The 12,388-nt window shown below is 37.0% G+C and overlaps 1 protein-coding gene across 5 annotated transcripts in view; it reads left to right on the top strand.

Annotated features, from left to right (window-relative positions):
• EYA1 (EYA transcriptional coactivator and phosphatase 1) overlaps window positions 1–12,109 on the top strand; it is a 151,478-nt gene extending 139,369 nt beyond the window's left edge. For all 5 annotated transcript variants that reach the window (XM_084306991.1, XM_084306995.1, XM_084306994.1 and 2 more), the window contains 2 exons: window positions 1,740–1,840; window positions 9,942–12,109. In XM_084306991.1, coding sequence (XP_084163117.1) covers window positions 1,740–1,840; window positions 9,942–10,022 — 182 coding nt within the window. In that variant the 3' untranslated portion in view covers window positions 10,023–12,109. The remainder of the gene's footprint in view (window positions 1–1,739; window positions 1,841–9,941) is intronic.
• Window positions 12,110–12,388: the final 279 nt, after the last annotated feature.

Below are 12,388 nucleotides of genomic sequence, written 5' to 3'. Positions count from 1 at the left end.
AAAATTGTGAATGCATATTGCTGCTTAGATGGCTTTTTGGTAGGTTGTCGGTAGAGACCACTGCAGTCATCTCAGATTAACAGAAGAAATTCTGTGAAGGTAAGCCTTGGCTGCATTCATTTTCATGTGCTCTGGAGCAAATTTTGGTAAACAATTTACCAGAAGCAAGAATGTTTTGTTGCAGAATGTAATTATTTAAGTTCATTCATACTGACTGTAATAAGCTTCAGCCGGGCAAATGTTTATTTCTGTTTTCTGGTTCAATATAAAAGATGTTATTATGAGCATATAGAGGTACATGGTACCAGATGGCAATAGTGCTTGTAGTTTTTAACATGATTATGACGTATCTGTTCTGTCTCAGATTCCCTCAAAATTGTGGGCTACATGAAAACATTTTTAATGTGTTTTTAAGTATCTATAATACAGGAAGCTCAAATGGCCAAGAAAAAATGGTGGGTTACTTTTGTTTGGTTTTGTTTTTTAAAAAACTTGGTTGAGAATTCTGTATAGAAACAAGATAGCACTGCCGTAAAAGATTTAAAACCAATTCCTGGGTAAAAATGTAACTGTACCTGTCTGTAGAATCTTTAAGGTGAATTAGGACATTGAATCATAATATTTTAAATACACATTTCAATTAAAACTTCGTAGTAAATATTCACTTATAACTTTAAGTATACAGGGTGGTGGGTACTTTTGGAATACCGTGTCCAGTCACTGACTGTCACAGAAAATCATGAGATTTTTGTAACATGACACAACTCATAATTTTCAAGAATGTTTTACCTAGTTAGTGTTGCAGGTTTTTTATGCCTAGCGCTACTGTTAAAGGGTGTCAGTGAATGGTTTGGTCTCTATTGTCCTATAGCTGAAATAACTATTTTGAAAATTACAATTCTTCCTGTCAGTTGCTCTAGACACCCAGCAGACACACAAGTAAGCATGCATTATGACCAGACTGAAGGGATCTTTCAGAATGGGAGCATTTAAGAAAATTTGACTGTAAGCATTCACTTACATTCTGGCTTCCCAGTATTGGTACCTTGTATGTACAGAATTGGGATCATTTCCCTAGGTCTATGCAGTGAACTAATGAGCCAAGTTAATGGATCCCATTGCAGGATCAAGGATCTTACCCATATATTGGATTAGAGGCATTTAAATCCAAATCTTTTTGGCGACCTCCTATGTCAGGATACTACTGCTCCAGGAGCTGTGATTAATGCTGTCACAGGTTGCAGAGAGAAAGCTAGAATTTCTACTCAGATTCAATCAATTTACTCTGTTGAGGACACTGGCTGTACACAGCTGGTAGAGACTTCTCCTGGTGGGGAAATACCCACTGAAACTTGTCTCAGGTTAGTGCAGGAGACAAGAAAGGTGATATTGCAGACCTCTGGTATGCTACATCTACCATGTCATGCACATTTAAGGACCTTTCAGGGTAGATTTGAATGCCGCCTGTCAGTTGCTCTGGCAGAAGCAAAGCTTCAGTGGGTTTTGGACCACCAGGAGAGGTGCCATCCTGCAGGAGAGGCTCTTCTCCCTTTTCTCGCAGTAATTGTAATTATGTATTCAAAATTTCGGGGGGTCCAAGCTAAAATAATAGCAGGTGATTTCATGATATCCTGTGACCACCTATCCTGAATAGTCTGTTTTGTTTTGTGTTGTGTTTTTTTTTTGTTTGTTTGTTTTTTGTTTGTTTTTTTTTGTTTGTTTGTTTGTTTTTCTTCCAGGAAAGGAAAGTTGTTTTGAGCGAATAATTCAGAGATTTGGAAGGAAAGTAGTGTATGTGGTTATAGGGGATGGTGTTGAAGAAGAACAAGGCGCAAAGAAGGTAATGGCTCTTTTTCAAGATTTCAGGGGTCTGAAAGTAAAATTGTCCTTTTGTTATATGTGAAACAGTGTGCACTGGCATTTGATTTTTGTATCTTTGCTTTATGAATTATAATGTTTTGATCATATCTGGTAGAAAGCTGCATAAAACTGTAGATAATGATGTGTCCTGCTGTTCTCCAAAAGACACATTATGCTGGCTATGCATGTTTGGTGTATTTCAAAAAGGATCCAGAAAATGGGTCCTGGCTTCTGTGCCAAGAACTAATAGTTCTGTTTTCATTGGCATCCCAAAATACCACATCGTGTGTTATGAATGTAAGCAAAAAATGGTGAATCTCACTGATCAAAAGCAGTGTGCTATTTGACCGTATGAAATACATATATGTCACACCTTGAATAGGTATGTAGGGCTGGAGCACTTATACATAAATTTCAGTTTTCTTGTGGGTCCATAATTTTAATTCAGGTAAATACTCATGGCTTTCTCTGGGAGAAAGGGAAAAAAATCACATTTTCCCCAGTGTGGAGTAAGCTCCATAAAGAGCAATACTTCCTGCTGGCAAATAATAAGCAGTATTACTAGACTCACTCTTTTATCAAAGAGAAGAAGAAATGGAGTCTTCACTTGAAGGAATGAGGCATAATTTTGACTATTGGAACAATAAGAAAACAAATATGAAAATGGGCATTTTTATTATTCCTTCCTTTTACAGGTAAATTGTTTTTACACAACTTTTACCAAAAAAAAAAATCTCTGTGATACTTCTATATCTGTTTCCACTGTAACTTTCTAAATTGGCAGAGTAAAACAAATTAGCCTCGATGGCATTTTACCAGATGCACCAATGACTGGTTTTGCTTCATGAAATCTGGGTTTTGTGCCCCTGGAGCATTTCAGGCAGGTTCCCGGCTTGTCCCGGCACTTTGCAGAGCATCAGTTTCATATATCCCTTTGGCGGACGGACGGGAACAGTTTGCTCCTTTCTCCTTCAGAAATGCCTTTCATCTTTGTAGAGAAATGTTTTCCCGCTGTAAATGATTACATTTTAAAAGCTGCATTTAAAATCAGTAGAAAAAAAATCTTCTTTGTTCCTTTTCTGTTGCTCGGTGAAATAGTGTTGTATATGATAATGGCAGGAGTAGTCCTTTTGGTAACATTATCTAATTCACTGCTTTTTTCAACAGGAAACATGATTCAGAAAAGCATAAGAAAAAGCCTTTCCAGTTGCTAAGAGGTGTAGCAGCATAGAAAGTTCCTTTGTGCCATTGCTTCTGTATATTCTTTCTTGGTGGAAGGAATTTTCAGATTTAAAGCATGTTAGACGCTCTGGATTAAATTATCTCTTACAGCAATGCCAGAGAAGTCAATAAGTGTAGCAGCAGCCCAGCCTTTCTGCAGAAACTATTAATTTGATTAAGGGAAATGCTTCTTGGGTTGTTGTCCTGCTCCACCTAAAAACAATTCACCATTGCAAGTTGTGACGGCAGGATTTGCCCTCCGATGCATCAAGAGAAAGAGCCACGTGGTGCCTTGCTGTACTGGAAGCTGCTCCCAATTCATATGATGCCTTATTATCTGCTCCTCAGATTGTTTTTAGCATTATAAGGAGGAGCAGGCATGGGAATGCACCCTAAAGTATGCTTAAGGTTAAGACATATGCCCTGCCTAATGAATAAATGGTATTGCTGTATTAGAAAAAATGTAAAAGCCTAGATCTTCTCCAGTGAGTGTGGAAACAAACGAGTATCTACCCCCACAGAAAATACGAAGCCCATCAACCCAAACTGACATGACTGTCTCCATTACCTTTCTTATCCCCCTCACACTGTAGCTGCTTCCTTCCCATCAGCATATTGGATTTTGAGATATTCTAAAGGCAGGGACAGATTTTATGTTATTCCTTTGTACTGTGCTTTGCTGAAGGGCTTTAGCCTGTGGGGAAACCCTTAGTATATGTGCATTTCTTTACATGGGACACAGAGAGTAGGTCCTTCCTACTTTAATGCTAGAATGGCCCTTCACTGATTGCTCTAGTGAGTATTTTTAAGTGAGCATATAAATTCAAATCTATTTAATATGAAAGATTTTTATTCTGTTTCTTTAGTGAAAAGATCTGAACTTCAAGCTTAGGAGGTGATAAAGATAAGGGTTTTTTTTATTAAAAAATAGTTCACCAATAATTTAGTTGATTGCTTAGTCATGAAACAAGGTTTTTCATTTTTGTCCTTTATTTAATCTAAATATTGAGTTAATACAACAAAAGAAAAAATGCATTTAAAATCTTTTTATTATTGCCTTTGTTGTAAAAATTCAATAGTACATACTTTTTAATACAGGTGAAAAGGTCATTGCTGTTTTGAAAAAAAAGAATTAGGACAGACATTTTTAGTAAATTGCCTCCTTTGATCGATGAAAATAAATACAACACACTGAGGAAACCGCATACCCTTACATTTCATGCAGCATGGGACAAGCCATGGTATCAACACCTTGGCTGAGCTGTCACTTCCTGCAAAATATTTTATAAGACAATTAAAATCCTCAGGACGTTTGCATTACAGGCTGAGGAGAAATCTTACCCTTCTGGATCAGTTCAGCAAGCAGTCAGGGCAGCTGTAACTCCAGGGTTCACATGGAGGTTGCTACCTTTGGATCTGCTTCCCCAGGAGAAGAGGGAGAGGAGGGAAGAGAGAAGAGGGGGGAAAGGCAAGGGGTGCATGGGGACAAGGGGTACAGTGTGGGGACATGTGCCCATGTGCCCGCAGCAAGCACAGGCGTGGGGCTGCCTTCTTGCCCTGTGTACATCTGCATGCCACTGCAGTGACATAAGTTTCTACGTTTCCCTGCCAGAGACTCTGATGTCCTGATTTCGTTTTTTTTTTTTGTGGTTTTTTTTTTTTTTTGTTTGTTGTTTTTTTTTTTTGAGCTCTTCTTTTGCATTTGCATTTAGAGACACAGTTGGGAAGTATCCATAAGGCAGAAAGAAGTCCTGTATTTTCCTACTTAGGAGAATCCTCCAAAGGGTTTCTCATTTGCGAGATGAGACAAAGGAGGAGGATCTCTCCATGGAGGAGCTGGATTTTAAATCAGGTGATTTGGGAGAGCCTAGGCAAATCAGTTTCTCCCTTTGTCTCTGAAATGGTTGCATTGCTTTGGAGGAAAATTGAGAGGAAAAATCATAAATCTTCGTGGAGCAATAAATAGAATATAAATGGGTATCCAATCTGCCACTACTTTAAAGCTTGCAGTCACACTGTGCTGCTCAGGTTTGGGGTAGGAAGTAAAGACGACTGCTTAGCAAAATCTGGCAGAAACACAACAAAAATACTGTTAAAGATGACAGAAACTTATGAGTTTTCTATTAAAATGTGTCACAAATCTCAGGAGTAAGGTTTTTTTAGAAATATGTATTCATTTCAGGGAAGGAGGATAGTCTGCACTTTTCAGTATTGCCATCAAAAAACGTCTTTGTTTTGTGCATGTGTTGAATTGAAACACTTTCATTTATTTTGTTGAATAAAATAGTTGCAGATTGGTTCTTTTAGTAAATATGTGCTGAAAAATAATACTGTTTCTATTTCAGAAATTAATTACCTTAATATTTTTAGGTTATTGAATGATTCTATAAAAATTAGATTTGCTAAGTTAATTTAATTTTTCATGTTTTTACCAAACTAACACAAAGTCAAACTTTCACCACCACATTTCATTTCAAAATATCATTAAAACAGTCATAAATATATTTATTATCAAGTATGATATGTTATTAAATATCTTTGAAATGATTCATGCCTTTCAGTAGAAAAAAGCTTCATATATACTTTGAAGATACTGAAACAGTAAACAAAATCCTTGCTTACTACCAGTCTAGTCATATGTTCCTCCAACAAGCAATAAGAACAGCTTTCTCATAGTTTCATTAGCATCCAGTTACACTGCTTGTTTATTAGTGGTTAGCATTTGTCATCCGTTCTCGCACAGTAGTAAATGAGATATTAGCATTTTTTCATGTGCCCAGAATAGAAGACACGTGTTGTGCATGACATGTGTGGTAAGTGTTGGCAGAGACGCTTTCTAAAGGCAATATGTAGTAAATATATATCCAAAGAAACTCTTGTCTGCTCATTTAGTAAGAAAAAAATGGGTCTCTGCCTCATGGCTGTGTTGCCACTGTTGACAATAGTTGTAGATATGTGGGGCATGGTAATACAGGAATAATGTTCAAGGTTTTGTAAGATCGTTTTGTTACTTCAAGCATTTTTCTTTTGTACAGTCATTTGCTTTCTTAGATAAAGTGAAAATTATTGTATATACCTAGTAAACACACATGCACATATATGGACACGTGTACGAGATTGCATATACACACACAGGCACATGCATGTAGCTATATATAGATCTGTATCAGATTTGTTTCCCCTTCTCTTAGCTAGAAGTCTCAGAAGTCTGTGCTGTAGGGTCAAATTGACAGAGATCTGAATCAGCCACATTCAACCCGTGCACAGAGCGCCCATGCAGATTCCAGTCCCTGTGCAGCCGCTGCGTTCGTTGCATGTTTCATTTCTTGGGAGTACACTGCCAGTCCTTTGACCTATATGAAGAAGAACTGAAAATAATTATAATCCTGAGATTTACACAACTTCTTTGTTTTCACGGGACTCTCCAGGCTCTCATTCCACACCTCACTCATAACTGAATGGTATAAATGGAGGTATACTCCTTTCACAGACAGATATAAATAAAGCAGAGGACACTTAAGTGAATTTCATTCACAAAGATATAGCCAAAATAATGACCACTTAAAGTTTTGGTTTAAAATCTGACCATAAACAGCTGAGGGTAATCGAAAACTCAATATTGCATATGGGCATCATAGCAAGAATCACTGTGATTTGATTTAGCAGAAACTAAAGCTTCTGTTAAAACAATCAGGATCTTTAACTGCCCTAGACGCCTGGTGTGTGTACACTCTGTGATGCTGAGGTTGTTACTAGGGAAGCAGTATAATGCTGGAACTGCATGAAGTGGGAGCTGGAAGCCAAGAATTTATTACTTACTACAATTCTCCCTATTCATTAGTTTGCTATATGACCTTGGAGGGCTTCCATGTCATTGACTCTTGGCTTCTTCATAGACACTATTCAAAGGCAGATGTCCACCAAACCCCTCACCACATGACAGCTTTGGTATGCAATTTACACCCTTCTGACCCAGCAGCTGAGGCACAAGTGGTGCCAAGCTGACAGCGAGAGCTGGGAGACCAGGTACATGCTGCCTTGCAGCTTGTGAGTGGAGAGGGAAACTGCAGCAATGCAAGAAAGGGAGGTAGCACTGCTGAGTGCCCCCAGTTGGCAAACATGGCTCAGATCAGCTGCAAACACAGACTTGTACCTGTTTGTCATTGATGTAATGCCCCTATCAGATGTTATAAGTTCTACCAGGAAGTTCTTGCAGCCTCAATAAGTGATAGACAGACAGAAGCTTTTGGAGATCCTGGAGAACAGTATGATGAGGATTTTTTATTTCTCTTTGCTATTGTTCATTCATTTCCTGAGCATGATGCAATAAATGAATCTGTAGGAAAGATTTGAGCTGGAAAACAGTGGTGCCTGACCTGACAGTGAAGAGGACAGACTGTCTATGTGGTGTAATAGGAAAGACACTGGGAGCTGTAACTCAATGAGATAATTGCATCTAGTTTCTGTCACTGGTGGAGCATAGAAGCAAATCAATAGAAGACTAGATTAAAGATGCTGAAATAGTAGATGTCTTGTTTAATGCTTCCTTCTTATGGACAAGAGTAATGTGTAAAAGTGTTTTGAAAATAATCTAAGAATTTGTTCCAACAACACTTGTCTCTGAATTATTATTTTTCCCCCCAAAGCAGCTGTGGCTCACTTATTTATCTTTAAGCTGAGACGTAGCTCTTTCTTAAGTCTTTGTGATAATCCAGAGTAAAACAAAGTAAAAGAGGAATTGTTCCAGTGGTGCTTTCTTGTCAGTCATTTTATTTTCTTCCTGTAGAATTTTTGTTATTGTAAAAGGACATATTGTATATGTCCTCTGCATGAGGACATAAGTTGACACATCCATATGATATTTTATTCTAGATCATGAGTGTCATACCGAAGCAGATCATCCTCTTCACTGTACTTTTACTAACATTCTGGAGGGTTTTTTTAAGGAACAAAAAAAAAAAAAAAAAAAAAAATATTTTGGGCAGAGCTAAACAAGAGCTAAACAAGAGCTAAACAAGAGCTAAACACCAAATGCTCTCCAGCTGTTAGTGGGCATCTTTTCCATGGTAGAAAACCAGAGTTATTCTGAAATAAAAACCTTGAAACACGGACACTGGGTGCTCAGTCCCACATTTATCACTCTGCAGTCCCTCCTATTTTGCAATTCTACTTGCTAATACCTGTCCTTAACTTGGTGCATGCTTTCCAGATTCCTTAGAGTGCTCCTTTGTTGGTCATGCACCACTCTTTAGCAAAGTCTTGCTGATTAATATTAATTAATCCAGCATTATCTCCTCCATCTTTCACAAAAGCAACTGATGATTATTCCTTAGCAATTGCCATTTGATTTCAGAGAGACTTGCCAATACTCACTTAATTAAGTTTCTTTTAAGAATCTCTGCTTTATTCCATAAGTTGAACCCAATTCATCATCACATTGATATCTGGATTGAAGCATTATCCTCCTAAAAATAATTCATGTTTATATCATGACAGATGTTTACCTGAACTCTAAAGACAAATTTATCATAAGCTATGTGCTAAGGTGTTTGATTGATGGGGGAGGTTTAGAGCAAATATGCAGGGTTCACATTAAACATGCGCCTGGAAACAGTGTGTTTCACATCGCGCTTTTATGCTGTTTTCAAAATTGTTCTCTATTCAAAACTTGAGAATGAAAACCTGAATTAAAGAGGAGGTCAACATAGAAGTGATGATCAGAAGAGATGGAGTTTTGCTGCTGATTTAAATAGAATTAGGAATTTCCTCAGGAATTGCTGGGGGAGGATGAAGAAACCTTTTCTGAGAAATTGTCAATAAAGTGACTGGGGACCTCAGAAGCTATTGTGATAGCAAACTGCTTGTGGTTTGCCTCCTAAAGATGCTGGACACAAGCTGACCCACTGAAATGGTGAATATGGCTGTGTGCAACCTTAAGAATATTGTTGCATGGAAACTATTTTCCCGTGGGATTGATAGAAATTTTCCCAAAGAAAGCTGATGGTTATTATTATTATTATTATTATTTATTTATGCAAAAGTTCTTGCTGACAGTATAATCCTTGTTTTACAGTTTAAAGATAATAAAGATAATAAGTAGTCTTTATCAGATTTTTCCCTTCATGGATGAGGTAATGTGTGCTTTTTCCTGGTATTTGTTTTTGGTTTCTTCAGGTTCTTTGTGAACATAGGTGTGCTCCAGAGTGAGATCTTATTACAGTTAATAGGAAAAAAATATGTATTTATTTTTCAATTGTCCCATATGGAAAATGTGTTTTAAGATCAGTGCTAACAATGACCGAAGTTGTAAAAAAACACCAAGATAAAATTCCCTTCAAAGTGATGTGAGCAACATATGAACTATTCTGAATCATCTCTGCTATGTTCATAACTCACCTGCCAGGGATAGTTTCCCAAAGAATAAATATGTTTTGATAGTAAATATTACTATCACTTCCTTTTTTTTTTTTTTTAATTTTATTTTATTGAAGTCCTGTTCCCTTCCTCAAATTACCCATTTGCTTCATGTACAACATAGTTTTCCTATTTTTTTCCTAGAAACAGCATTTTCTTCTGTAATATATCATAATTTGATTTTCTGAAAAAGAAATGAGAAATCCCTCCCTTCCTTTAACATCTCATGACATTGTTATTTGCGTTGGCAAATAGATGCGCTGTTATTGATAATTTATGCTGGGGGTCAGAGAAACCAGAGATAAATGTGAAAGGCTTGGGGGTTTAAGAACTCTGACTCTTGCTTTTTCCTTGCTGTGTTACCATGTTCTTGCAAAAGACAATGGGTGGGTCTAAATACCAGAATGCTTTGGGTTATTTTTACATGTTGTCTGTGCTGTTCACAGCATGCTATGCCATTTTGGAGGATCTCGAGCCACTCTGACCTTATGGCCCTTCACCATGCCTTGGAACTGGAGTACTTGTAGCAGCTCAGCAGCACTTTGAAACCCCAGAGCCTCCTTCTGCCCGTGGATGGTATGCCTGTGTCTTGTGTCAGCATTGGACTACAGAACTTTGTGATTTCAACATGTTGACGTACAGCTGCAATTGGTCTTAACCCTTGCCCTTTCAGTAAATGGAGGAGCATGTCTCTTTCTTCAGAACAGCTGTGGACTCTGGTACTGCAAGTCCAATGAAAATAAGCCATGTGAATGTTTTAACAACTCATCTTTACCGTATTTGCTACCAAAAAGAAATGGAAAAGGAAAAAAAAAAAAAAAAAGAAATAAAAGGTTCGTACCTGTGAAGAAAAAAAGGACCTGCACGTGCTTTGTTGTTTTTAGACTCTTCAATGTGACACACACCGTTTCTTCAACACAGCGAACTTGATTGCACAATGAAGACTGAGATTTTTCAAAATACCAGTGGAGTAATTTTCTTGTAAAGAAGGTTTACTTTTTGGTTTCTCATACCCAGGGTACTCTGTACATCTTTACTTATTTATGAACAGACTATATTTTGACATCGTATAACTGAGGATATGTATAATAGGAATAAAGGCTATTATAAGCCTTTGCCTTATGGTACAGCAACTACTTTTGATTTTAGCACATTACAGAGTAGTTTAAAATATGTCTAATTTAAACAAATAGGTACATCACTGAGACAATCATGTACAGGAAGAATTTTTTGTGTAAATTTGTAATAATGAATGATTCTTTTACATATTGTTAAGGTAAATGCTATTGAAAGATAGTAATGCCTTGTTGGTAAAGAATGAGGCCACATGTGCACAAACTGTTGTGCAGTGCCTTATCAATGCGTTGGTTATAAATATGTAGATAATGGATTTTTTTAGATAAATTTGTCAAGACCAAAAGCATGGATGTCAAGTGTCAATAGGAATTGGGTTTTGTTCTTTTCAGCTACTTCTCTACCTTTTTCCTCACTCACCTACTCTGATTATGAAAAGATAAATTTCGTTTCCCCCGCTAAGGAAATATACATAATACACAACCAAAGAGGAATGCATTGCTGTCTTCAGTTTCCTCTTTTAATGTCAACATATTAACCCTTTTTTAGAGTATTGAAAAATGAATTAACAGATTCATTCCATAAAGAAATAAGAGAGAGAACACAAATATATTGTAAGACATGACTTAAACTGGCATCTAGGTACCAAATAGTTTTTGTCTTGTCCAAAAATAAAGGAAATTATCATCATTATTTTTAGAAATTAGAAATGGGAATATTTTGGAGAAACTGAACAAGGATACTCATATACATTTAAGTTTTTTAATCCTCTTCCACCAGGAGTCAGATTTTCCTAAGATATAACATCCATTGCCGGCAATGGAAACACTGAAATATCATCAAGAAGCTAAAATTTGCTTTTGTCTATATCCGCTTACAGGACAAACCTAGACTGTGTCTGTCTGTGACTTGTGACTTTTCTAATCTTGAAGGCCATGAGCTACTTGGTCAGATAAACTGTCAGTCTGACTTTCTGGCTTGAATTGTACCAATTCCCTTTGCCTGATTTAAATCTCTTCATTTAAAAAAAAAAAAAAAATCAGCTTTGTTGGTTCATTCTCCAGCTTTTCTTCTTGTTTTCTTTTGCTAAAAACACCAGCCTTGAAACAGCTACCTGCAAAGCTACAAAGCACCAATGTAGCTGCAAAGCAACGCCCTTCTCTACTGGAGGAATCATATTGCTGCTAGAATTCAATGTTTGTGGATTGCTTTATTACCAACAAAGAGGTTTTTACTCTACCAAGACTTGCACATGTGCTTTACTTTACCCGGTATGAGTACTAGAATTCACATGGTACTCACATACATACATAAAGCACGTTGTGGGTAGTTTTTAGAATTGAGACTATAATTAGCCTTTTTTTTTTTTCTTCAAGCAAATTAGACAGTGATGGGGAGTTGGTTGTATTTTTTTTTTTCTTGGTCTCTTTTCAATTTTTAGTCACTTGCCGACTGAAAAATAAACAGTTTATCTGGGCCTTATTGTACAAAAAGTGTGTTGTGTCCACAATTGTGTACAGAATTTTTCTTCATTAATTTTGTTTTAAATTAATAAATTTGATTTGTGAACATATTAAACAATCCTCTTGTATGCAAGTCTATGATATTTTTGCTCTCTAGGTTTGGAATGGGGAGACATCTTTCTTTTCTGTCCCAAGGCAAAAGTTGTTCACCTGCTTATGCCCTGCTGAGGTGTTAAATAGGATAACAATATTTGCACCTAGTTTACAAAAGGCTCAGTTAGATGGGTTGTTTTGCTTATCTGGGGGACCTAGAGAAGATCAGTGCAGAAATGCACTGATGCACGGTGTCCTGGAAA

This window comes from Netta rufina (genome assembly GCF_964035555.1).
Source record: "Netta rufina genome assembly, chromosome: 2".
NCBI classification, from domain to species: domain Eukaryota; kingdom Metazoa; phylum Chordata; class Aves; order Anseriformes; family Anatidae; genus Netta; species Netta rufina.
This window is presented reverse-complemented; position numbering and strand designations above follow the sequence as displayed.